Below are 27,617 nucleotides of genomic sequence, written 5' to 3'. Positions count from 1 at the left end.
CTTGCCTGGGTCTCAGTCAAGGTCAAGCCTGGAGCCATGCTGAGCTTTCCCTGACATAGTGAGCATGCTTCAGCCTTTGCTATACTAGTTGACACTGACCATCCACCTATGCATCCTGGCTAGGGCTCCGGGAAGTCTGAAGTTTCAACTGGAAGTTGTGTTTAGCTGCTCACAAAGAATTCTCAGCTTGTCCATACACAAGAGCAAATAAGCTGACATAAACAGCTAGCTTGTGTATGTATTTTAAATATACATTGTAACATATACATTATAATTTATATAATGTAGTTGTTGAGATCATGGGACATGATTAAAATGTTGGAGGTCTTTATACTTAAAAAGTAGAGATAATGACTTTCTTTTCTATTGCTTTAATTTTTTATCTGTATGAGATGATGTTCACTAAACTTATTTTTTATTTATAAAAAAATTTATTGAAGTTGATTTACAGTATTGTGTTAATTTCTGTTGTACAGCAAAGTGACTCAGTTACACATATACATACGCATTTTCTTACCCTTTTCCATTATGGTTTGTCACAGGCTATTGGATATCATTCCCTGTGCTCTAAAGAAGGACCCTGTTTATGGATCCTATATATAGTAGTTTGCCTCTGCAAATCCCAAGCTCCCCATTCATCCCTCTCCCTTGGCAACCACAAGTCTGTTCTGTGTCTGTGCATCTGTTTTTCCGTAGGTATGTTCATTTCTGTTATGTTGTAGATTCCACATATATGTGACATTACATGGCATTTGTGTTTCACTTAGTACGACAGTCTCTAGGTCCACCCGTGTTGCTGCGAATGACATTCCATTCTTCTTGATGACTGAGTCATAGTCCATTGTCCTGCTTTATTCTGTCAGTGAACGCTTAGGTTGTTTCCATGCTTTGGCTTTTGTCGATAGTGCTGCTGTGCACATAGGGGTGCATGGATCTTTGCAGATTATAATTTTTTCTGGGTATGTGCCCAGGAGTGGGGTTGCTGGATCTTATGATAATTCTATTTTTAGTTTTCTGAGGGAACGCTGTACTGTTTTCCATAGTGGCTGCACCAGTTTACATCCCCACCAACCGTGTGAGAGGGTTCCCTTTTCTCCCCCTGCTCTGCAGCGTTTGTTATTTGTAGCCTTTTTGGTGACGGCCATTCTGACCATGGTGAGGTGCGTGTCACTATAGTTCTGCTTTGCATTTCTCTAACGGTTACTGACGCTGAGCATCTGTTCACGTGCCTCTTGGTCATCTGCATGTCCTCTCTGGACACTAAACTTGTGGCCGTCATCTCGTGACATGTGTGGGTCAGATCATTACGCCGCGCGCCGTACGCAGCGACGTTACATCGTGTCAGCTATGCTGCATTAAAAGCGGACAGAAGACACCTTCCCTGAGTGTGCCCTGAAACGTGATTACAATTACTACTTTGAATAGAGATGTACTAACATTTCTGGTGAAGGCATCCCAGCTCAGTAAACCTGAAGTCTGAGAACATTCATAATCAGGTGCTGAAGCAATAGTAACATCTTTATTTAGCACCAAATCAAGTTAAATATTGGGGCTGGAGGGTCAAAAAATAATGATAAGCAAGTCCCTGAGATTTCTTGTAATTAGTTCATTATCTTGGTATTTTCACTAGCTTTTCTGCTGATATTTAAAATGAATACATAATAGGGTAATGTTAGAATATTTCCCTGTAGACCAATGATCTGTTTTAAAATTGAGAACTCAAAAAAAAAAACCCAAAATCTTAGTGATAAAGGCATTTTATTTCTACTTTACTTCTACTGGAGATGAAGAAACAAAAGTTAGTAAGAGCCTGTCTGGTAAAGGAGGGTGGTAGAAACTCTATCTAGTTTGCTTGCTGTCAGCTAAACCTTGCTGAGCCACGAAGAAGGTCGGAGGTTTCATGGGAAGGCACTATATTTGTAATGAATTTCTCAGAATGCACCGCCCCAGAGCTTTCAGAAAACCCGTCTGCATCTGGTTACATGTTTTCTTATCATGCCCTCAAAGCCAAAAGCATTTAACTTGGTAACAGTTATGTTTGTTCTTTGACTAGTAAGTAGTTATAGGGACAAGGTACAAAAAATAGTAAGCATGCAGCCCTTTATTTAGTTTTGCAAAGTCTCTGCTTATAGTTCTGTATATTACATGACTGTGTTATACAAATACACTTATTTACAAAAACACTCTAGCTGTGCAAACTTGTTGCTTTTTAAAAATGTCCGGCAAGTCCCATTTCTGCCCATCCCAAGATAGATGTTTAAAGCATGCATAAAAATGAACTTTGGTGTGGGAAAACTACTCTATGTGCTGTCACATACAGTATTTTTGGCATCTATTTATATATTTACAAAAATTGATGAGTTTACAGAACCGTACAGAAGTGTACATTTTAAAATCCACAATGCCGTGGTGTGGGTTCCCAGGTCTCAGAAAACAAAGGGAGGACTGAGATACTGCAAAGAAAACAACTAGAGAATCCCAGTATGTTGAAAAGAAAGAAAGAAAAGCAGAACTAGCTTGCTTGGGCTGGCAAATTATTATACATAATTTTCATGGCAGTGCAGTAGGGTTGATAATTGCCTTCTACACGGGCCTCTGTGTCGGCTTGTGTAGAAGTTCACTGGCTTCCTGTCTAGCACACTACTTTCAAATGTACAATGCTATAGTATCAAAATGTTTTGGCAAAAAAGATCTCGAAAGGAACCATGAAGTTTTGACAAAAATAGAAATCTGTAATAAAGCTAAATAACACTAAAATAAAAGGAAATATAATAGTATCTGTTTTACAATTTGTATAGTCACACTTGTGTATTTCTCTGTTCACTTCTAGTCTCCGTAATGAAAAATATTTTTATACAAAACATACTAAAATTCTGGAATCATACATGTTTTACATGCTTAATACATTTTTTATTTTCCTGTCTCACACACACCCTTCTCTCTCGCCATACTCTCTTTTTTGGTAACACATGCTTCATTTAACAGGTACTGAATAGAGACAGTAAACACTATGTAATTAGAACAGCAACAAAGTAAAAAAAAAAAAAAAAGCTTTACTGAAGTCTATTAATTCAGTATTTAGCACATACTTAGCATTAAGCCTCAAACAGTACAGCAATATGTTACATTCTCTTGTGAAAACAGTTAAGACTGTTAAAAAAAAATTTTTTTTTTTCTTAATTGTAACTCCAACTTGTGTTTAATTGGATTTGGCCTTTAAGAGGTTTCCTTTGCTGTGGATGGGGTGGCTTTGCTTGAACTTCCATTCTGTGCCTTGTAGCTGGTGAGGCCAGGAGTGTGGCTGCTCCTGATGCTCTTTGCACCTTGATTCAGTGAAGTGGGGGAGGCAGGGGACGGGGGGGAGGAGGAGAAGGAAGGAGGGGCTGCTCGGCCATTTTGAGTCTGCAGTGAGAATGAGAGATGGTGACCTTTCCCTGTATGAGTGGGGCTCTGAAACTTTAAGGAGCCATTAGAGACAGAGGGGATCAGGGAGGCGGAGGGAGCAGGTCGTCCTGTTTGGGGGCTGAGAGGGTTAGAAGGAACCGATGGTTTAGTAGCAGGCGGATTAGGGAAGTTAGGGCCGTCACCACTAGAAGAAGGCAGAGAACCGCTTTTCCCAGAGCTGGGAGAAAGGGCTGGAATCTTAGAAGCAGGTAAGGAGGGGAAAGTAGGCTTACAGTCCCCACCAGCTTTCTTAGCACTTCCATTAGCCTGCAAACAAAGATGGCGGGAGACAGTTTGTCAGAAAGCTGGTAACACCATCAGTCCACAGGCTCTGGCAACACAGCCCTTCTGAGGATCATTAAATCAAAGACACCAAACCAAACTTAAACCAGTTCGAGGCCTGAGCTAACTCTTGTCATGCTGTACTGGGCCTGGTAGAAACCCCCCAAGTGCCGGGCGGAGGATGTAGAGAACAGGGAAGAGGGAAGAACAGCGCTTGTGAGAACAGGCACATCATTCTCCTCCCACCTCTGGGTTCAGGGGGCAGGGGGCCATGCGGGGCTGTTACTGGGGTGGGGGCGGGGCATCATGATGGTTAATGGGCCTCTAGTGCGATGCAGTCAACACACACGTTAGTCCTGGTGACTTTCAGGGCAGCCTTTTCTCTCGGTTTCCCCAGGTGTTCTGATGAACCCCTACACTCCCCCAGGGAAAGCCACCTGGCCTGCCACCTCGTTTTTACAGGTCAACTTTGGAGTCACACAGTGAAAGATGTTTTATTGCAAGCATGCAAAAGCGTGGTGAGAAGTTCAACAAAGGCTTTGAGACTCTCTCTTCATGCCCCCAGATCCAGGATGGCTAGATAAACCGTATCTTAACAAAGAAAAAGTGCAATATTTGGTATAAACTAAGTCAGTGACTTGCTTCTTAAGCGCAAGAGTGTCCATCCAAAAGCGGGCTTAAGGTAGAACTACCTGGCGGTACTGGCGGGGGTCCTGCAGTTTGGACTGCTTGCCAGGCTTGTCCAGGCTTCCGGGTCTGTTCTTGGAACTCATGGGGACTGGCATCCTGCTCGTCTGAGGGGTCCCGGTGGAGCCCTGTGGGAGGAGCGGCAAGAGGGGGGAGAGAAAGGACGGTGTGAGTGGCTCATCCGAGGCCACCCCACTGTGTGCAGAGAAGCTCAATGTGAGAAGCCACAGCCCTACATGCAGGACAGATCTAGGAGACGGACATCAGGAGACACCACTGGGGTTAATTCGGAGAATCAAACAATGAAACTGCCCCACTACTGATCAAACGGATTTTAATGTGAGTATCAGAGCAATCACTTCAACGGCAAATAGCTGGCCCAGCGTCCTTGGGGTTTTCCCAACACCAGTCAGCAACAGAGGTAAAAACAGAAATCGAGTAGCTGTTAGACACCTAGTTGTTGTTGTTTTGAAGGTGGGGGAAGAAGTGTGAGAGAAAGGGGTCATGGTGAACAGACAACAAAACAAAACGAGCCACCTGAAAGGAAGCGAGTCAATCACAAGACACCTTTTGCTAATGGTGATTATGGCAGATTTAAGAAAGCAGCTGGCTCTTTTCATTTTTCCATCAGACCAAGATACCTTACGTGAAGCTGAAGGTATAGATGAGGGGGGCTCTAAGGCAGTGGATGCTTCATCCAGGACTAGCAAGGACGGGGGACCGGCCTCCTGGGCCGTCTGGGATGAACTTGCAACAGAATCTCTGTGGGAAGAACACGCGGCCTCAACTAGGGCTTTGGGGCTCATCTCACTGATGGTGTTTTCCAGCTGTTTGATGGTCTGCTCCAGGCTGTCCAACGTCCTGTAGGTATTTTTTCTGATTTCATCAGTTCTCGAAACCGGAGCACTACTCTCCGGACTGGGCTGCTCTAGTCTCCTGAACAGGCTTTTAGGGGTGTCTTCGGATGGAGACCTACTGATCTCGAATCGCTTGGCTTCCTTGTGCTGTTTCAGCGTGCCATCCTCTTCCTCCTCTTCGTAGACCACCACCTGTAATGTCTTCTTCCCAGTCTTCGTGCCTGTGCGAATGGCTTGCGTGAGAGCCGCAAGCTGCTTCTTTGGAAACTTGAACTTGAACTTTTTCTTGGGGCTTTCAAATTGGTCATCGGTCACATCACCCTGGCTTTCTGAGCTTGGAGAATCGGTTGGGTTGAACTTGATCTGCTCGGTTTTATTCACTTCCTGTCCTCCTGACACTCCTGTCTCCACTGAAAGGAAATGTGGCTGCAATTTACTCTTGGCCTCCTGCCCTGCTCGAGGGCTGCCCAAAGCCCCCTCCTTAGGAAACTTTTGGGGAGTGTCATTCTGGACCACAGGGTCTCCAGTCTCCTCCTCTTCCTCTTCCTCTATCTTTTCTTCCCTCATCATTCTCTCCAGTTCCTCGTCACACTCCTCAAATATGGTTGAAAGTCTCTTGTATGCAGCCCGGATGTCCATGGGCTCATCAAAGATGATGATCACGGGCTTCTTGTCCAGGCACACCACGGGCTCTTCACTTTCAGTGCCTTCCTGCTGGGACAGTGGCTCTTTTTTGGCATCAATGTTAACCGTCTGAACATCTTCCCCCTGTCGGCTCACTATATCGTGGACCTCCCCGCTGGAGAGAGCCTGGACCGCGGTTTTGGTGATCATGAAGGCAATATTGTCGGTGGTTGCCTTCTCCTCACTGGGAGAACTTGGTGTGGACTCCCCATCCTCACTAGGGATCGTGTTAGCATGCTTAGCTCCCTTTGGTCTTAGGACAACTTGGCCAAACTCTGTCATGGGAACCTCTTGGTCTGGAGTTTTGACATCACGAGTGGTCAATTCGGTTGATCTAGTGGGAGCGGGAGGGTGACCCTTCTCTGAATCTTCTTGTCCTTGCTGATTCACCCCCTTTGTCTTCCCATAATTCATCTTCTGATTCTCAGCATCAGATGCAGGATACTGCAGCCCGGACTTTTTAGGTCCTTTGTTGATTTCACATTCGAATGAACTAACACCAGAGAAACTAGAATTGACTTTAGACACATTTTTCTGGGAATGGTTTTTACTGTCTCTAAGTAAACTCTTAGTGGAGAGGGAACTTTCCTTCATTGAGATGTCAGTTTTGTATTCTGCTGTTCTTGCTGCATCAGAAATACTATTCTCCATTTCTCTTTCCCACTTAGGATGGTCACTAGGTGTGAGAGCCCCTGGGGAAACCTGAGAGGAAGAGTGGAGGGGGAAAACCACACAGAGTGATCAGAATGGATCTGGAGGGAAGGGATTCAATCTGCATGGTATCAGTTGGAACACATATCTGGTGAACTCACCTTCCGGGATTCCACTGGGGGGCCATTTTCATATTCAACATCAGATTTCCGTACGTCTTCATGGAAAAATTCCAAATTCTGGTAGAATAGTGTAGGACATGTTACTCCACAAAACCACACCCCCGCCCCCAAAGTGGACTACAACTAGAGTGTTCCTTTAATTACACTTCGAAAACATGCGGGCCAAGCACATTTGTTACACACCAGTCCAAAGCCTACAGCTCTGTTTACCTTGGGTTGCTTGGTTCTCCAACTTCCAAAAATGCCCTGTGTTTGCACAAGACGAAAATCTCAATTAGCAAAATGCTTCAAGGATTTCAAATGTTGGTAGGGGGAGTAGTTAAGAGAATATAAAGGGACTGATTCTGGACCAGCATGTCCTCTTTTCACCATCTGACTGTGCGCTTAGCCGACTCTAAAACCTGAGGAGTGGGGTGGCGTTGTAGAAAGCACAGTATATCAGCAGGCAGATTTTGATTCTGGCTCGGATCTGCCACTTAACTGTGTTATTTTAGGCAAGTCATCTCACTTCCCTGGGCCTCAGGTTTCTTGCTTATAAACCAAGGAACTAGACCAGGAAAGTTTTCACATCTCTGCCAGATGGTTATTTCAGTCTTAGCTATGCTTCTTGTATGGGGATCGTCTGTAAGGGCTCTGCATTGGTTGGGTGTGGTACTTTGAGGTTAAAAAAAAACCCCAAACCATTATTTTTCCCTGGTCAAATCATAGCTTTGAAAACATACTTGCAGTTTGTACTTGCACTTGCCAAGCAAAGTGTCAAAATAACCTTCAAACTAATCATACCCAAGATGATCAAATCCCCATTCAGAGTGACAGTGCCTCCAACATGTCATCTAAACATTCAGAAAACAGATGCTCGAGGCTGAAGTGGTGACTGTGCCCTCATGATTCAGCTCTGAGTCGCTGCGTGCTCTGATTTAGAGGGAAGATGTGTTTCTGAGGTTCCCACCAAGGTTCCGAAGGTAAGAGCCCAGTGGAGAGGACCAGCTATGGAGAATGCGCTCCCTGCTGGGGGTGTAGCGGTAGCCCCGGGCCCCGTCCACAGCCCTCACACTAGCCCCGCCTTCGCTTCCAGGGCCATGCTGGCCTTTCTTCTGGCTGCAGAAGCCCAACAGGAAGAGGTGATCAGAAGCAGACTGGGACTTGATCCCAAGAAGGCGGCTGGGTTTAAAGCAACGACAACATAATGAAGCACAAGAACCCAGGCCCCACCAGGGACAACCTAGATCAACCCTACTGCCCAGCTGGAAATGGAAAGAGTGTGTGTACACATCCAAGGAGTAACGGAGAGACAACAAAGTCAGTGTTAATCACAGGGAAATACGGCACAGGATCCTAAGCGCGTCAGCCACCAAACACCTTGTGTTTAATTAACCTCCCCTCATCCCCATCGGGCCCCAGACAGGTGCAATGAGGTTCAGCTGCTACAGTGGAACAATATCTCTTGTGGGATTTAAAATTCAGATTTTAAATTTAGACGTAAAATGCTGTAAGAAGAAAAATAAATGAGGTTTTTGTCTTAAGGTTTTAACTCCAAAGAGGGAGTCAGCATACTGTGGTAGGACCTGAGTGTGAATACACCCAGAGGAAGAACTGGCATACGCAGGGCCGCTGTTCTGCTGACCCCGTTTACTGGGGGGTTAGGACTGGCATCTGTTCTGATTGGTCAGTCCACGTCATACCCAGTGAAGTATTTCAAATGCCACCCAGGAATATATGTATTTTAAAACAGATTTAGCAGCAAGAATGGATCTGCTTCATCAAAGGAAAATGACTTCCCTCTGATGGAAAATCACTAAGGTAAAGATGCCACGTGTAGGTCTCACATGACCTAGCATTTTTGGTGCCGAGCTAGAAAAATGAAGGCAGGGATCAAAGCAAGTGCAGTAACTTTATCAAGGGTGACTTGTTCACAGGTGTCATGTAAGCTCACAATGGCATCTTAGTCTATATAGTCAAGACTCTGCATGAAATGTAACTAAGCCTCATGAATGTATCTGTTTTGGGACCCTGAGATTTGACTGTTCAGACAACTGGTGAAGCAGAGGTAATAAGCATTTGGGCAAGAAACCAAAATTAGAAACACAGAAGTTAAGTACTAGGCTAGCACTTCATGATAGAGGAGAAGAATTTTAAGAAACATTTGATTTATGGAAGAGAAGATGAATAGCCCAGGAAGAGGTTAATAATGACAACAATTTGGGGACAGTTCTGATAGTCATGGTTATTATGCAGGAGATCAGTCTACTCAATATAATTATCCAGAAAAAGTACCTGTAATTAACCCTAGTGTTTAATGGCCTGGTGTTGGACAATCAGTACAGACTTGCTCAGCATCTGATGGACCCTTGATTGAGATCTATGTGATTGATGGGATATGGATTTCTAATTGCAGGGCAAGAAACCCCATGCAGCATTTTAGCAAATTAGAAAAATTCTGCAGTGAGATGCAGATGACTGTTTCTGGAGGGATCCTCAAGGAGGTCCTGGTCAGTATTTTAAAAGAAATGGTCACTTTGGCTCAAGTACGCCAGGGCCTTCTATGAGCTGGCTTTATAAGGCCACAGAAGGAAATTCCTCAGACTGAAGAAGCAACATATTTCCATTGTGACTGTCATGCATTCAGTTCATACTAGTAGATTTTCTTCATGAGAAAGATAAATCAACAATAATCTCCCCTGTTGCACAGAGATACCCCTATCACCTGGTCAACAGTTTCATTTGCCAGATACGTAGCAGGCGGAGTTTACATGAGGCTCTGGGATGGCTGGGAGCCAGGGAGCAGCAGGTCAGCCTCTGGCAGGGCTGCACAGCTGCCAGCTATAAGCCAGGACTGCATCTCTTGAAGGATTGTGCTTGAATAGCCCTCTGGTTTTGTGATCCTGTATTTTTTCACTGAACTTACTTATCCCTGGACCAAGGTACCTACATGAAGTAGCTACTGGGCTGTATGTTATGGCTGATTTGTTTGACTTTACTTGAAGGAAGCTAGAAGCTTTGAATTCTGAGATACAAGTTCCTGGAAGAAAATGTTAAAGACTTGTTACCCTGAAACTTAGAGGCTTCATTCATAGAAGATGACTCTGTTTCCAAAAATCACCAAAGCTCCAGATTCAATTTACAGAGTTGAAGTTCAGACATGCAGGTTAATCTCCTTTCCTTAAAGTCCTTAGAGGAAAGGACTTTAAGCTAAGCCACCAGGGGCTTCCCTGGTGACTCAGCTGGTAAAGAATCTGCCTGCAATGCGGGAGACCTGGGTTCGATCCCTGGGTTGGGAAGATTCCCTGGAGAAGGGAACGGCTACCCTGTAGGCTACTCCTGTATTCTGGCCGGGAGAATTTCATGGACTGTATAGTCCATGGGGTCGCAAAGAGTAGGACATGACTGAGTGACTTTCACTTTCTTTAAACTCCTTATGTTATGACAGTGACCTTGTTTCAGAACCTAGTTATCTCTTTGGAAACTTTGAGAATGACACTAAGTATAACAGCATAAAGTGATACTGAACTTGCTGACTTGGAAGGTGCACTTTGAGAATCTGTAGTAGTAACAAAAACTCCGGCAGCCTCGAACATGTGTGAAAGTCTCCATGGATACACCCATGGATGGCAGGTCAACAATTCTGCTGTGCATTTTCTTCCTGGAATCTAAAGCTTTTGCTTACTTTTAATGTAGACATCTTTGGTCCAGAAGACATGTTAAAAATTAGAAAAAGCGCTACCTGCTTCATGTTTCCATTTTTTTTTTCTCTTAGAGTTCTAGAAAATCTTGATGATGTCTTATCTTTGGTTTGGGGAGAAAATGCCTAAATTCTGCATCTATGTTTGTGTGCTGTGCACAGAACACAGCATCCACTCTGGAAACCCGAGCCAGAGATCTCTAGTGAAACCCCAAGCCGTGTGTCCATTAGTTTAAGGAGGGGGAAAAAAAAGGTGAGGAAAAGAGAGAAGGAACAGAAGCTCAAGCACAGAGTGATGTTAGTGCCAGAGCCAGGAAAGAAGGACGGCCCGCTGGGTGGCCAACGTGTAACTGCCACGTTACCTTCTTCTCCTTGGATGGGGCTATGGCCCCCGGCCTAGTGTCTTTAACGTGGCTGTCAGCCCGGCACTGTTCAGCGTGACTGTTTGAATTTACATCCATAAAGGAACACTTCTGGAATGCCTAAGGAATTAAAATACCGAGGTTAACAGGGATGGAGTGCAGTGAGGCGGTCAGAGGGAACAGCTGGGAGTCCAGAGGATTTCCCGGTTGAGACCCCAGCCTGGTCCTGCGTGTGGGACACGCTGGGGCCAGGGAGTCAGCACCCTGAAAACCAGCTCCCCAGTTGACCTCAGGTCAGCAAAGCCTTTATTTTGGGGGCCAAGATGAAATGGACAGAGCCTTTGAAATGAAAGTCCTTTAATTCTGTCTGGGTGAAGCTGATTTGTACTTAGTAGGGCTTCTTTGAAAGAGTTTTGACCCTTAAAAATGCTGACTGTAAATGAATAAGAAGCTATCTTTCCAGTTTCCATTATATTTTTGCCAGTTTTATTGAGATGAAAGGGCACAAAATACTGTACATTTTTAAACCTTAAAATGGAAGTCATCTGTAACAGTTCACTGTTTGCAGCAACAACATACTCCCATGCTCTGGACTGTTCTGCTGTAGAATAAAGTGAATTTTGAGCAGCCTGGGAGCAACCAGAACCCCATAGACTTGTCTCTGAAAACTAATGACTGTAGTTACAGGAGTGCAGGGCCACTCTAGTGAATAGAGTGAGGGCGGCCAGCTTTCAGAGAGAAAGCATCAGCTGTGTATCGGGCAGAAAGGGAGCGGCAGTACATATGACGGTAAGAGCAGGAGAGTTCCAAGCAGCGACGTTCCCTGAAATTACTGGTTCAGTCAGGCTGCATGACATCCAGTTAAAAAATACCGTTACCGGGGCCACACCTAGAGAATTGAGCCAGACTCTCACTGCAGGACTTTTTCTTTAAGTTTTCAAATTTTTGTTTCACGGAACTAGGTTGATTTATAATGCTGTGCCAATCTCTGTTGTACAGCAAAGTGACTCGGTTATAGAACACACATTCTTTTTTAAAGATTCCTTTCCATTATGGTTTATCACATGAATTGAATATAGCTCCCTGTGCTATAACCAGGGCCTTGTCTACCCATGCGATGTATCTTTATGTAATAGTTGACACCTACTAATCCCCAACTCCCAGCCCTCCTTCCCCATTCTCCCCCCTCAGCAACCGCAAGTCTGTCCTCTGTGAGTCTGTTTCTGTTTTGAAGATAGGTTCATCTGTGCCCTACTTTAGATTCCACATAAGTGATAGTATTTCTTTCTCTTCCTGACTTAAGATGATAACCTCTAGGTCCATCCATGTTGCTACAGATGGCATTGTTTCATTCTGTTTTATGGCTGAAGGTATTCTATTGTATGTATGTACCACATCTTCTTTATCCATTTATCTGTTGATGGACATGAAGGAAGTTTCCATGTTTTGGCTATTGTGAATTGTGCTGCTGTGAACATAGGGGTGCATTTATCTTTAAAAAATTTTTTTTTATTGGAGTATAGTTGCTTTATAATGTGTTAGTTTCTGCTGTACCGCAAAGTGAATTAGCTACATGTATACGTAGATCCCCTTTTTGGATTTCCTTCCCATTTGGGTCAGCACAGAGCACTGAGTTCCCTGTGCTACACAGTAGGTTCTCATTAGTTATCTAGTTTATACATAGTAGTGTACATATGTCAATCCCAGTATTCCAGTTCATCCCAACTATCCTCCTTTACCCCCTGGTGTCCATATGTTTGTTTTCTACATCTATGTCTATTTCTGCTTTGCAAATAGGTTCATCTGTAGCATTTTTCTAGTATAGCATTAGTATATAATATTTTGTTTTTCTCTGACTTCACTCTGAATGACAGTCATTTGGTCCATCCGTGACTCTGTAAATGGCACAAATCTGTTCCTTTTTAAGGATAAGTAATTCCACTGTGCTATCTTTTTGCCTTTTCATACTTTTCTGGAAGGAGGAGAAGGGGATGACAGAGGATGAGATGGTTGGATGGCATCACCAACTCGAGGGACGTAAGTTTGAGCAGGCTTCGGGACTTGGTGATGGACAGGGAAGCCTGGCATGCTGCAGTCCATGGGGTCATGAAGAGTTGGACACGGCTGAGGCTGAACTGAATTCCACTGTGTTGGGTTGGCCAAAAAGTTTTTTTCAGGTTTTTTGGTTTAGGAGTTATGGAAGAACCCAAATGAACCTTTTGGCAAACCCAATATAGATAGATGTACCACATCTTCTTTGTCCATTCTTCTGTTGATGGACATTTAGGTTGCTTCCATGTCCTGGCTATTGTAAACAGTGCTGCAGCGAACACTAGGGTGCATGTACCTTTCAAATTATAGTCTTCTCCAGATACATGCCCAGGGGTGGGGTTGCTGGATCATATGGTAGTTCTGTTTTTAGTTTTATTGTTTAAAGAAACTCTATACTGTTCTCCATAGTGGCTGTATCAATTTACATTCCCACCACCACTGTAGGAGGGTCCCTCCAATCCACACCCTTTCCAGCATTTACTGTTTGTAGATACTTTGATGATGACCATTCTGACCAGTGTGAGGTGACACCTCACTGTAGTTTTGATTTGCATTTCCCTAATAATTAATGATGTCGAGCATCTTTTTATGTGCCTCTTGACCATCTGTATGTCGTCTTTGGAGAAATGTCTGTTGAGGTCTTCTACCCAGTTTTTTATTGGGTTGTTTACTGTGCTGGTATTGAGCTTCAAGAACTGTTTATTTTGGAGATGAATCCCTTGTCATCAAATATTTCTCCCATTCTGAGGGCTGTCTTTTCGTCTTGTTGATGGTCTCCTTGGCTGTGCAGAGCTTTTGAGTTCAATTAGTTCCCATTGTTGTTTTTGTTACTCTAGGACTTGGGTCAAAAAAGATCTTGCTGTGATTTATGTCAAAGAGTGTTCTGCCTGTGTTTTCCTCTTAAAGAGTTTTACAGTATCCAGGCTGACATGTAGGTCTTTAATCCATTAGAGCTTTGTCCAGTATATGCCCAGGAGTGGAATTGCTGACTTCCACTCAGCAATTCTATTTTTAGTGTTTGAAGAACCACCATACTCTTTTCCAAGTGGCTGTACCAACATATATTCCCACCAGTAGTGTAGGAGAGTTCCCTTTTTTCTTCACCCTCTCCAGCATTTGTTATTTGTAGACTTTTTAATACTGGCCATTCTGAGTATTATGAGATGGTATCTCATTATGGTTTTGCTTTGCATTTCTCTAATAATTAGTGATGTCGATCATCTTTTCATGTGCCTCTTGGCCATCTGTATGTCTTCTTGGAAGAAATGTCTGTAAAGTCTTCTGCCCATTTTTTGATTGTTTTTTTTGTTGTTGTTGCTGTATATTTTGGAGATTAAACCCTTGTTTGTCACATTATTTGGAAATATTTTTTGCCATCCCATAGGTTATCTTTTCATTTTTAAAAAATGGTTTCCTTTGCTTTGCAAAAGCTTTTAAGTTTGATTAGGTCCCATTTTGCTTGCTTTTGTTTTTACTTCTATTCCCTTAGGAGACTGACCTAAGAAAACATTAATTTATTTATGATTTGTATCTGAGAATGTTTTGCCAATGCTCTCTTCTAGGAGTTTCATGGTGTCATAGGACTTTAATTCCTCAAATTATTCTAATGTGCAGGCAGAAGTAAAGACCAGTTATTTAAATGAATAATTTCAAATAATCAACTCATGTTTTCTTAATACTAAGTACTGTCATTTGGAAATAACTGTAGACATGAAGAATAACCTGTGCCCTCCCCACATGAACATTCCAGCACAGGTTTTAAAATACACATAGAGCTGATGCTTGGCACCTTCCCCAGCTATTCTGGCTCCTGGTCCCCTCCTTAGATACCCTGTCCTCTCTGATCCTGGAGAGGCCCCAGGGCTCTGCTTACTAAGGCCATTCGCCATCTCCACTGGGCTGTTAGACCCTGGACTTCAGAGCCAGTGGTTTTTTCCTTCTGATGCCCAGTGACATGCAGTAGGAAAGTTGTCCCAGAGTTACACTTGGGGCTGCAGCCGCTCCTTGCTTGTCCTGCCCCAGTGGGGCCGGGGGCTGCCTAACTCTCTAGAGCCTGCGGAGGCAAAGGCTCCAGCAGGGCCACTGGCCGACTTTCTAATGCAGCAGGCTAACTGATGAAGTTGGTTACATCAGGGTTAGAGAGCACTTTACTCACCACTGCTGCCCGACCACCAATACTACAACAGGAAGCTAGATACTCTGCCTTTGTATAGCTTTCAAAGAAAGCATCCAAGCCATTTAGATACCAATGGAGGGAAATATCCTCAAGTGTTGGAACACAGAAATTACTTCTCTTGGGGGCAGTGCAGGACTGTTCACAAGCCTAGTGCTTATTCACCTTCAAAATAAGAAATTATCTCGTGCTTTGTCTTCATTTGAAACAAACTGGGTCATGATTTATTTATACCATGATTGATTATTTATACTGTATTTGTTATTTAATATTGGCATATAATTGATTTACAATGTACTGTTGCAGTGTGTACAGCAAAGTGCAGTTATACATACACACATATCTTTTTTTAAATTCTTTTCCCATTTATGTTATATTGAGTAGAATTCCCTGTGCTATACAGGAGGTCCTTGCTTATTACTATATATAGTAATGTGTACATGGGAGAAGGCAATGGCACCCCACTCCAGTACTCTTGCCTGGAAAATCCCATGGACGAGGAGCCTGGAAGGCTACAGTCCATGGGGTCGCTGAGGGTCGGACACGACTGAGCAACTTCACTTTCACTTTCTACTTTCATGCATTGGAGAAGGAAATGGCAACCCACTCCAGCGTTCTTGCCTGGAGAATCCCAGGGACGGGGGAGCCTGGTAGGCTGCAGTCCATGGGGTCGCAGAGAGTCGGACACGACTGAAGTGACTTAGCAGCAGCAGCAGCAATGTGTACATATTAATCCAAAACTCCTAATTAATAACCCCCACAACCTTTCCCCTTTGGTAACCTAAGTTTGTTTGCTTAGTCTGTGAGTCTGTTTCTGTTGTGTAAATAAGCGATTTTTTAGATTCAATACATGTCAAAATCCTAAAAGATGATGCTGTCAAAGTGCTACACTCAATATGTCAGCAAATTTGGAAAACTCAGTAGTGGCCACAGGACTGGAAAAGGTCAGTTTTCATTCTAATCCCAAAGAAAGGCAGTGCCAAAGAATGTTCAAACTACCGCACAACTGCACTCATCTCACACGCTAGCAAAGTAATGTTCAAAATTCTCCAAGCCAGGCTTCAACAGTACGTGAACCAAGAACTTCAGATGTTCAAGATGGATTTAGAAAAGGCAGAGAAACCAGAGATCAAATTGCCAACATCCATTGTATCATCGAAAAAGCAAGAGTTCCAGAAAAACATCTATTTCTGCTTTATTGACTATGCCAAAGCCTTTGACTGTGTGGATCACAACAAACTGTGGAAAATTGTTAAAGAGATGGGAATAGTAGACCACCTGACCTGCCTCCTGAGAAATCTGTATGCAGGTCAGGAAGCAACAGTTAGAACTGGACATGGGAACAACAGATTGGTTCCAGATTGGGAAAGAAGTACATCGAGGCTGTATGTTGTCACACTGCTGGTTTAACTTCTATGCAGAGTACATCATGAGAAATGCTGGGCTGGATGAAGCACAAGCTGGAATCAAGATTGCCGGGAGAAATAGCAGTAACCTCAGATATGCAGATGACACCACCCTTATGGCAGAAAGTGAAGAAGAACTAAAGAGCCTCTTGATGAAAGAGGAGAGTGAGAAAGTTGGCTTAAAACTCAACATTCAGAAAACTAAAATCATGGCATCCAGTCTCATCACTTCACAGCAAATAGATGGGGAAACAATGGAAACAGTGAGAGACTGTTTTTTTGGGCTTCAAAATCACTGCAGATGGAGACTGCAGCCATGAAATTAAAAGATGCTTGCTCCTTGGAAGAAAAGCTATGACCAACCTAGACAGCATACTAACAAGCAGAGATATTACTTTGCCAACAAAGGTCCATCTAGTCAAAGCCGTGGTTTTCCCAGCAGTCATGAATGGATGTGAGAGTTGGACTATAAAGAAAGCTGAGTGCCAAAGAATTGATGCTTTTGAACTGTGGTGTTGAAGACTCTTGAGAGTCCCTTGGACTGCAAGGAGATCCAAACAGTCCATCCTAAAGGAAATCAGTCCTGAATATTCATGGGAAAGACTGATGCTGAAGCTGAAACTCCAATACTTTGGCCACCTAATGCAAAGAGCTGACTCATTTGAAAAGACCCTGATGCTGGGAAAGATTGAAGGCCAGAGGAGAAGGGGACGACAGAGGGTGGTGAGATAGTTGTATGGTATCACTGACTCAATGAAATGAGTTTAAGTAAGCTCCAGGAGTTGGTGATGGATAGGGAAGCCTGGCGTGCTGCAGTCTATGGGGTCACAAAGAGTCAGACAAGACTGAGCAACTGAACTGAACTGCTATTTGTGATACCATGTATTTGTCTTTCTCTGACTTCTTATGAGGATCTCTAGGCCCATCTGTGTGGCTGCAAATGGCATTAATTCTTTTTGATGACTGAGTAGTATTCTGTTGTATATATATATATATACACCACCTATTCTTAATTTATTCCTCTGATGAACATTTAGGTTACTGCCATGTCCTGACTATCGTAAGTAGTGCTGCAGTTAACACTGGGGTGCATGTGTCTTTTTTAGTTACGGTTTTCTCTGGATATGCCCAGAAGTGGGACTGTTGAATCATATGTGGTACTATTTTTAGTTTAAGGAGCTTTCATACTGTTCTTCATAGTTGCCTGTACCAATTTACATTCCCACCAACAGTATAAGAGGGCTCCCTTTTCTTCACACCCTCTCCAGCATTTATTGGTTTATAGATTTTTTTTTTTAATTCATTTATTTGGCTGCACCAGTTCTTAGTTGCAGCATGTGGGATCTAGTTCCCTGACCAGGGATCGAACCTGGGCCCCCTGCTTTGGGAGCTGAGAGAGTTAACCACTGGACCAGCAGGGAAGTCCCTGGTTTATAGATTTTTGATGATGGTGTCTTTGACTAGTGTGAGGCAATACTTCATTGTAGCTTTGGTCTGCATTTCTCGGATAATTAGTGACGTTGAGCATCTTTTCATGTGTTTTTGGGGCATCTGTATGTCTTTGGAGAAATGTCTATTTAGGTCTTCTGCCCATTTACTGGTTTTTTTTATTTTTTGATGAGCTGTTTGTAAATTTTGGAGATCAATCCCTTGTCAGTTGCTTTGTTTGCAAATACTTTCTCCCATTCTGAGGGATGTCTTTTCATCTTGTTTATGGTTTGCTGTGCAAAAGCTTTTGAGTTTAATTAGGTCCCATTTGTTTATTTTTGTTTTCATTACTCTAGGTGGTGGGTCAGAAAACTTCTTGCTGTGATTTATGTCAAAGAATGTTCTTCCTATGTTTTCCTCTAGGAGTTTTAATAGTGTCTGGCTTACATTTAGGTCTTTAATCCATTTTGAGTTTATTTTTGTGTATAGTGTTAGGGAGTATTCTAATTTCCTTCTTTTACATGCAGCTGTCCAGTTTTCCCAGCACAAATTATTGAAAAGGCTGTCCTTTCTCCATTGTATGTTCTTGCTTCCTTTGTTATAGACTAGGTGACCACAGATGCATGGTTTATCTTGGGGCTTTCTAGCCTGCCAATACCATATGCTTTGATCACTGTAGCTTGCAGTAGAGCCTGAAGTCCCGGAGCCTGAATCCTCCAGCTCCATTTTTCTCTCTCAAGGTTGCTTTGATTTTTTGGGATCTTTTGTGTTTCCATAGAGATTGTAAAAAGTTTTTGTTCTCATTCTGTGAAAAATGCCGTTGTTACTTTGATAGGGATTGCATTCAATTGTAGGTTGCTTTGGATAGTACATTCATTTTCACAATACTGATTCTTCCCATCCAAGAACATGGTATATATCTCTTCATCTGTTTGTGTCATCTTTGATTTCTTTCATCAATGTCTTAGGTGGTTTTGTGAATACAGGTCTTTTACCTCCTTAAGAGACTGGTTTATTCCTAGGTATTTAATTCTTTTTGTTGCTATGGTAAATGAGATTGTTTCCTTAATTTCTCTGATTTTTTTGCTGTTAATGCACAGAAATCCCTTGCATTTCTATACACTAATTTTATAATCTGCAACTTTACCAAATTCACTGATTAGCTCTAGTAGTTTTCTGGTGGCATCCTTAGGATTTTCTATTAATAGTATCATGTCATCTGCAAATAGTGACAGTTTTACTTCTTTCCCAATTTGGATTCTTTTTCTTTCTTTTTCTTCTGTGGTTGCCATGGCTAGGACTTCCAAAACTATGGTGAATAATCACGGCAAGAGTGGACATCTTTACCTTGTTTCTGATCTTAGAGAAAATGCTTTCAGTTTTTCACCATTGAGAATGATTTTGGCTGTGGGTTTGTCATACATGGCCTTTATTGCATTGAGGTAGGTTCCCTCTGTGCCCACGTTCTGGAGAGTTTTTGTCATGTATGGGTGTTGAATTTTGTCAAAAGCTTTTTCTACATCTCTTGAGATGACCATATGGTTTTTATTATTTAATTTGTTAATACGGGTGTATCACACTGATTGATTCCCTTTCCTTGATTGTGGTTTCCTTTCCACAGGCTCCAGGGCTGTCCATCTTGCTTCTGGTGTTTGCCTCTTGGGGGAGGAGGCGGATCTAAGGGGCTTGTGCAGGCTTCCTGGTGAGAGTGGCTGCTTCGGTGGGTGCAGCTGTGTCAGGGGTGGGTGTTTAGAGGTGGCTATAGGCTCAGATGGGGCTGTGTTCCTATCGATTGTTTGGCCTGAGGCGTCCTAGCACTGGACCTACAGGCTGTTGGGTGGGGCTGGGTCAAAATGGTGACTGCTTGGGGAGCTCACCCTATGAGTACTTTCCAGTATGTCTGCCTCCAGTATCTCTGACCCCATAGTGACCTCATACCTCCCCAGAGACCCTCCGAGACCAGCAGGGAAGTCTGGCCCAGGCTCCTTTCCCTGGGTTGAGAGTGCACAAGACCTTGTGTGCATCTCCAGGAGTGGAGTTTGTTTCCCTCTTTTTGGTGGAGTCCTCTAACCCCAACCCTGCCGTCCTTCTAAGCCACAGGCTGTGGGGGCTCCTCCTGAGGCCAGGCCCCCAGGCTGGGGAGCTGGACGTGGGGCTCCACACCCTCACTCCTGTGGGAGAACCTCTGTGATACAATCTTCTTCCAGTCGGTGCGTCTCCCACCTCGTAGGTACTGGATTTGACGTTATGGCAGCAGCTGTGTACCTCCTCCCGTCTTGTCTTGGCTTCTTGTCTTTGGATGAAGAGTGTCTCTTGTTGGTAGGTTCTAGTCCTCTTTGTCGATGGCTGTTGAGCAGCTGGTGTGGTTGTGGTGTTTTTGTGAGAGGAGATGAGCTGCCATCCTTCTGCTCCACTATCTTGTCTTCCTCCCCTTCATGTTTGTTATTCACACGATAATTTGGGAGCACATGCTATAATGAATGGCCTCAGCATCTGCCTGTGCATCTCAGGACGGGCACCAATGCCCAGCAGCAAGTAGCCTTGACCTACCAGTGTCTTGGTCAGAGGGCCCCCAGTGGATAAGGCCTCCATGCACTCAACTATTTCATGAGTCACTGACTATAATCCATGGTTCCTATGAATGAAATTCTCTGACCGGTCTAAAAACCTGTAAGCAGCACAGGTTTAAACTATTTAATGGAGGGGATGCCTCAGGCCAGTCCGAGTTTTAATGAGGCTAGACAGGGCTCATGCATGTGACAAATACACCAGCAGCTGGGCTTTCCTTGGAAAACCCAAGCGGCTTAATGCTGGCAGTTGTTACCATGGAGAGCAGGATGGAAGAGCTGAGGTGGACACACAGCGTGGTCTGAAAGTTCTCCTGCTCCAAACGGAGAAGGCAGACCCTCGGGCTGCACAAAGCCACTGGTACCTTGGCAAACATGCTCTGGAGCCCTAAGGAAGTTTGATCTGACCATCGGATGGGCAAAAAGTCCTACATTCATTTATGAATCAAAATGAAATACTCTACAAATAGACTTTGGTCTAGGAATTGTACTTTATGACTGATTAGACAAGTTCTTAGAGTGTACACCTGGGGCAGATTTACACCCAGGATCTTAATGTGGGATCAACTGTGGGTTGATATCCCATCATTATTCCTACAAGTAGACTGGGTCTGTTAACAAATAAAAATCTAAAAATAAAGTAACATTTCTAAAATAGACAAAAGAAAACGGGAATCAAGATTATTCTGCTTTTTGGAATACCTAAAAAGATGACGTTGATACTGACTGGGAATTTGGCGTGGAGGACAGAAGGCCACATGATTCCAGGCCTGTCGTTCTAAGAATTAAAGCGAGAGAAGGGTACCCTGCTCAAAGGGGGCTTGAATCCGTCCTTAAGAAGGACTGGTATTTCTAACCCCTGTCTTAACTCATATTGACCACAGACATAGTCATGTCTTTTGTTACCAAATGACCTGAAATGTTTCAGTGTTCACTCAACCAAGTGCTGGCCACGGGCCTTAGTTTCTGCAAAAAATCCCTCAGTCAATAATGTGTTAAGCACTTTTAAAATGAAGCAGGGACTATTCACACTGAAAGGAAAGTAAATCCTACCAGCCAGAGCTAGGGAAGCTTGGAATTAATTTTTGGGCATACACTTCCTGAACTGTTTTATGCAATGGTCATGCCTTACACATACTCAGTGCCACCCCAGCCCAGAGATGCAGGTGACACGGCGCAGGTCCCAGAGGGAGTGGCGGGAGCCACGGTCAGTCACCTCTCCACATACCTGAAGTTCCGCCATGATTTTGTCTCCCTCCTCCTCCTCCTCCTCCTCCTTCGCAGAAGCAGTGACAGGGGGTGGCGACGGGGCCCAGGCTGCCGCCGGCTCCTCGGCCGGACACTTCGCGGCTCTAGCCTGTGGACTTGGTCCAGCATCTCCACTGCTTGCCTGTGGAAGATGTGAACCACAGTCACTGGCTTTTCTCCCCCAGGTGCTGGAAGGGGGGCAGATCACAGAAGACATGCATTCCCTCGCTGCCGGGTACCTCAGCTTCCTACCTCTTCAAACCAAGCTAAAAGGCTGTTTTGTCCACTCCCATGTAGTTTGGGTTTTTCCTTGCCCAAGGTGTCATTTTGGCAAAGGAAGTGAAGAAGTGAAACTCCTTAACTTCAATGCCTTTTAGAAAGGTCCTCCTTGGAACCTGTATTTTCATTTAACAGAAAAGACCAAGCTTGCCAGGTTAAGTGGAAGCGAAAGCTCTCTGAACCTCTTGCTGCTGACGCCCACAGCAGGGTCAGCTAATCGCAGTTACCTTTGTAAGATGCGCTTTCTTGTGCTTGCCCCGCAGGCCCCCATTTTCAGTCTTAGTGTGCTTCGCTGGGCAAGTAGCTGGTGATTTGAATTTAACATAGTTGCAGCTCAAAGTCAAGTAAGGATAGAACTCCTGGGGCTGAGTCTATTCCAATAATATACTGACTGACATTTTCCCATCTGTGGCTCTTCTTTGGAGATCTAGTTCATTCTCTACTTCTGTTTGCTACCTTTTATGTTCTAAAGGAGAGCAGAGAAGACCTTGTCTAGGGACATCATCTGAACCCAGAGACCAGTTTAGCAGGGCTTCACCCATCAGACCTTAGCAGTGGCGCTCTCCTTCCTGCCGGTGTAGACCACGTCCCCCGACCTTGTGGTGGTGAGCCCAGATCCTGGCAGGTAGCTCCGCCGTGGAGGTGGAGGAGGAGGAGGTGGGGACCTACCCCCCAGCTTGTCCAAGTCCAGTTCTGAATTTGGAGAGTCTTCTGGAAAACAGTGTGTCATTGCAAAATCAGCTTTCAAGATAACATCCAGAAAGTCCACTGTATTTCTAGAATGTCAGTGTAACCTGACTCAAACTTCTTTCTTCTCTCCATGGTGCAACAACTAAAAATATAGGCCTTGAAGCCTGACTGGTTTGAAGTCCTAGAAAGGCCCTGAACCATTCAATTAACCTCTCTCTGCCTCAGTTTTCTCATCTGTTTAATGGGTTAACAATATTGTTTCCACTAGGGTGTTGTGAAGATTAAATGGCTTGATGCACATAAAGCATTTAAAACAATGCCTAGCTTATAGCAAATGCTATGCAAGTAGTACTTAGTGTGACTTTTAAACAAATTTCTTACCCCAAAAAACTTTTACTAGGAGAGATGAAAGGTCAGAACCCCTTGCAGGGCCTCCAGAGCTTTCATCCCTGAATTTGAAAAGCAAGGTTCAGAGGAAGGCTTCAGGTGGAGGAAGTGAGAGTAGAATCTGGCCCAGGAAGGGCCAGAGGGAGAGTGGGAAGCAGATGGGGTCACAGAACAGAGTTGGGGAGAAAGTGGATTTTTTTTGGTCATGTTTATGTGGTTAGAAAAGGCCTCTCCGCTAATTAAAGGGAGAAGCAAATGCAGAAATGAGAGAATCAGAAAGTAGTACTGACACCGAAGGTTAGGAGATGCAGCTGTCTGCTGAGCTTTCCTGCCAAAAATGCCCAGAAAAGGGCATTTCTGACTCAAAACTCAAACAGCTTCAATCCTGTCCTGTGTCAATATCCTTCCCTTCCACCTTTTACCAATACTGTATCCAAGAGCTCGCAAATGCGGTAAAACCAGAAATTTGGAATCGGAGCTTCCAGCTGGCCTTTGTCCCAACTCGGGGGACTCACAGGCCAGGCCTCCCAGGAGTGTTTGTCTCTTCTGAGCAAATGACTTAGAGGAGGTGCTTGAGGACTTTCTACTGAAAGTTTTAATAAAGGCTTGGGCAAGCCATCAGGGTGACAGGCCAGTGATTGCAGTGGTCGGTTTCTGGCTTGTGCAGAGGGTGCTGGGTTACAGGGTCTCGTCCTGAGGCCCACAGCCTGGCTCTGGTCTCCCTCCCATATGCAGTGACGAAGGTTCTGTCTCTGACCAACCTGAGGTGCACTGGGCTGCATGTAAATAATGTCTTTGTCCATAATTTTAAGATCAGAATAAGGCACATGGTTTTTTAACTGGTTGAAGATTTACCAGCTTGAGTTTAACAGCTATTTTATATTATTATGGAGACACTGATGCTTAATTTCCATGGTTTGGTTGGTTAAATATACTATCTAATAATTTTGATTTAAAAAAAAAATGTGAATCCTCCCTGTGATCTAACATCCCTCTGGGAGCTCATAAAATCTGGTGTTTTCTAAGGAGAGCTCTCAATTTAAACACAGGCCTCCTGTTCCCCCAGCTGCTGTGGCAAAGGGTCATAAATTCGTAAGAAAGGCAGAAGCTACATTTTTCCTTAGTAGACACTGTTGTAGAATCCTAATGCAGAACACAGCTTCCCTGCTATGGTTACAGTTCTTCAACAGTAGTAGTCAATAAAAATTAAAATAGTAGCAAGGCTCTAGAGACATCTGAGGCTTTTTCCAATTAAAATTTTTTGTTGTTGTTAAAATGGACTTTATTTTCCTCCCAGCTTTGAGATATAATTGAACAAAATTATACATATGTAAAGTGTACAACGTGATGATTTGATAAGCATAAACATTGTGAAATGCTTAACACAATCATTAACACATCCATCACTTCATAGTTCTGTGTGTGTGGTGAGAATGTTTAAGATCTACTCTCTCAGCGAATTTCAAGTATATATTAAATATTATTGTCAACATGCTGTACCTGAGATCAGATCAGATCAGTCGCTCAGTCGTGTCCGACAGAGTTTATTCCTCTTGTAACTGAAAGCTTGTATCCATTGACCAGCACGTCCCCATTCTACTAGCCTCCCTGCCCCCATTAATCCCCACTTGACTCCCTGTTTCTGTGAGTTCACTTTTTTTCTTTAAAGATTCCACCTATAAGTGAGGATACACAGTATTTGTTTTTCTTTGTCTGGCTTCTTTCACTTAGTTAATATGCTCCAGGTTCATCCATGTTGGAGAAGGAAATGGCAACCCACTCCAGTATTCCTGCCTGGAAAATCCCATGGATGGAGGAGCCTGGTGAGCGACAGTTCACAGCGTTGCAAAGAGTTGGACACAACCGAGTGACTTCACTTTTTGTCCATGTTGTCACAAAAGGCAGGATTATCTTATTTCTTATGGTTGAATAATGTTCATATATATATTACACAATTATGCACATATATATTACACATGTGTATACACTATAGACATGCATAGAATATACGTATAAATATGCAATAAGTATATATTATGTACACATGTATATATTATATAATAGGCATACGCATATCACATCTTCGTCATCCATTCCATTTAGCTATGAACTTTTCCACATCCCTTCACAAATAACGCAGCCATGAACATAAGAGTGTTGATATCTCTTTGAGATGACTGTTTCCTTGGAATATATACTTGGATGTGGGATTGCTGGTTATGTGGTAGTTCTATATTTGATTTTTGGAGAAACCTTCATACTATTTTCTAATGGCTGTACAAATTTACATTCCCATCAACAGTGGACAATGGTACTCTTTTCTCCACATCTTTGCTAACATGTGTTATCTTGATTTTTTTGATAAAAGACATCCTAACAGATGTGAAGTAATATCTCATTGTGATTCTGATTTAAAATTTCCCTGGTTATGTTGAACAACTTTTCAAAGAACTGTTGGCCATCTGTGTGTATTAGGTTTCTCAAAAAACTAAAAACAGAATTACCAGCAGTAGGATATAGTACTATTGGGTATATATCCTCCCAAAACAAACACTAATCTGAAAAGATACGTGTACCCCAATATTTATAGCCACATTATTTACATTTGCCACAATATGGAAGCAACCTAAGTGTCCATCAACAGAGGAATGGATAAAGAAGGTGTGTAGTGAATATATACAAGAGCATTCTACTCGGTCATAAAAAGAATCAAATTTTGCCATTTACAACATGGACTCTTGGAGGGTATTATGCTAAGTGCGTAAGTCAGAGAAAGACAGATACTTTATGCTATCACTTATATGTGGAATCTAAAAAAAGAAAACAAAGTAGTACATATACAACAAAATGATCAGACTCACATATACAGAGAACAAACTAGTGATTACCAGTGAGTACAGAGGGAAGGGAGGAGGGGCAAGATAAGGGTAAGGGACTGAGTTAGAAACTATCCTGTACAAAATAAATTAGCTACAATGATATATTGTACAAAACTGGGAAAATAGCCACTATTTTGTAACTAACTATAAATGGAATATAACCCATAAAAATTGTGAATCACTATTGTGCACCTAAAACTTATAAATTAAAAAAAGTTTTTTATTGAGGCATAGTTGAGATACAATATTATATAAGATTTTTAGGAAGTGAGAGCTTGATCCCATTGGGCAGCTTGTGCCCATGTGGGTGGCACCACACTGACCTGGGGCAGCCAGCCCACACAGCTCTGATAGCACCTTACCTGAAAGTTCGAACTTGTCCACTGGAGCATCACCCTTTGGCTGGGGGCCTGAGGCTGGTGGCATCTCCAGGTTTGGAATTGACTTCATAATATTGGCCTGGGCTTCTTCTAGGAGTTTCTCAAACTCCTTCCCATTATAGTGGTCCAGATTTTGCCTTTTCTCTTCCCATTTCCTTTCTGCTTTCTGAAGGACATCAGCAGTGAAGAAAGTTCAAAAGTCAGAAGGGAATGTGAATTGATAAGCTTTGAGATTTGATGCTGGGGTGGGAGAAAATGTAACCCATTTAAAACACTGGTCAAATGATGCTCTGGCTTCTGTGTCCAGGGACCCATCTGCACATCAGACAAACCTGACCCTTATGCTGTCTGCTGCTGCTGCTGCTAAGTCGCTTCAGTCGTGTCCAACTCTGTGCTACCCCATAGACAGCAGCCCACTAGGTTCCTCTGTCCCTGGGATTCTCCAGGCAAGAATACTGGAGTGGGTTGCCATTTCCTTCTCCAATACGTGAAAGTGAAGTCACTCAGTCGTGTCCGACCCTCAGCGACCCCATGGACTGCACCCTTCCAGGCTCCTCTATCCATGGGATTTTCCAGGCAAGAGTACTGGAGTGGGGTGCCATTGCCTTCTCCATGCTGTCTGCTATATCTCCTTAAATAGGCTGCCACAGAAGCCCAAGTGATGTTCATTCACAGAGCAGTAAGCTCAGAAACCCAACCATTCACTCACTAAGTTATCACTGAGCACTTACCACATACTCTCCCAGCACTCATGAGAGGGATAGATATACACTCAAAGGCGTGTAGCCCATAATTTTCTTTTCTTCTACACTGAGCTTTCATCATAGAGGAGATGTTCAAAGAAACAAACACCAGAACACTCACTAATCCTATGTCTTAGTTCTGCTGCTGTCAAAAGAGTTGCCATATGACCTTCTGGGTCACATTTTCCTATTTACCAAATGAAGGGGGTATTGAGATAATAAGCTCCATTAAGTTCTACAGTTTCTACACAGAAATACATAAAATGCATTTTAAAATATCTGTACATTTTTTGAAAGAACATTTTCCTGTGATTTTGAGATGTTACATTATCATTTTAAGAGGGAAGAGTGGAAATGAGCACCAGGATCAGCGGAACCCCATACTGGCAGAATCAGAAAAGACCCAGGAGATCACGGAATCAATGTATCTTACAGTGAGAACACAGGGGCCCAGTGAGATGAAGGATTTGCCCGAGAGTCACTCTCTAGGACTAACAGCCAGCACTGTCACCACCCCGAGCCGCCTCTGTTTTTTCCTGCCTCACATTTATCATCAC

At 43.4% G+C, this 27,617-nt stretch overlaps 1 protein-coding gene across 4 annotated transcripts in view; it reads right to left on the bottom strand.

The window, feature by feature from the left end:
- Positions 1-411: 411 nt before the first annotated feature.
- The window catches only part of KIAA1217 (KIAA1217 ortholog), a 350,583-nt gene continuing 323,377 nt past the window's right edge, over positions 412-27,617 (bottom strand). For 2 of the 4 annotated variants that reach the window (XM_010859913.1, XM_010859914.1), the window contains 8 exons: positions 26,300-26,483; positions 22,529-22,692; positions 21,683-21,844; positions 10,829-10,948; positions 6,767-6,844; positions 5,055-6,656; positions 4,419-4,541; positions 412-3,711 (listed from right to left, as the gene is read on the bottom strand). In XM_010859913.1, coding sequence (XP_010858215.1) covers positions 3,217-3,711; positions 4,419-4,541; positions 5,055-6,656; positions 6,767-6,844; positions 10,829-10,948; positions 21,683-21,844; positions 22,529-22,692; positions 26,300-26,483 — 2,928 coding nt within the window. In that variant the 3' untranslated portion in view covers positions 412-3,216. The remainder of the gene's footprint in view (positions 3,712-4,418; positions 4,542-5,054; positions 6,657-6,766; positions 6,845-10,828; positions 10,949-21,682; positions 21,845-22,528; positions 22,693-26,299; positions 26,484-27,617) is intronic. The other 2 variants (XM_010859915.1, XM_010859916.1) reach the window with 2 other exon arrangements.

Source organism: Bison bison, unplaced genomic scaffold (genome assembly GCF_000754665.1).
Source record: "Bison bison bison isolate TAMUID 2011002044 unplaced genomic scaffold, Bison_UMD1.0 scf7180017864461, whole genome shotgun sequence".
In the NCBI taxonomy this organism is placed as follows: Eukaryota; Metazoa; Chordata; class Mammalia; order Artiodactyla; family Bovidae; genus Bison; species Bison bison.
The sequence above is the reverse complement of the archived record's forward strand: the minus strand, read 5'-3'. Positions and strand labels throughout refer to the sequence as shown.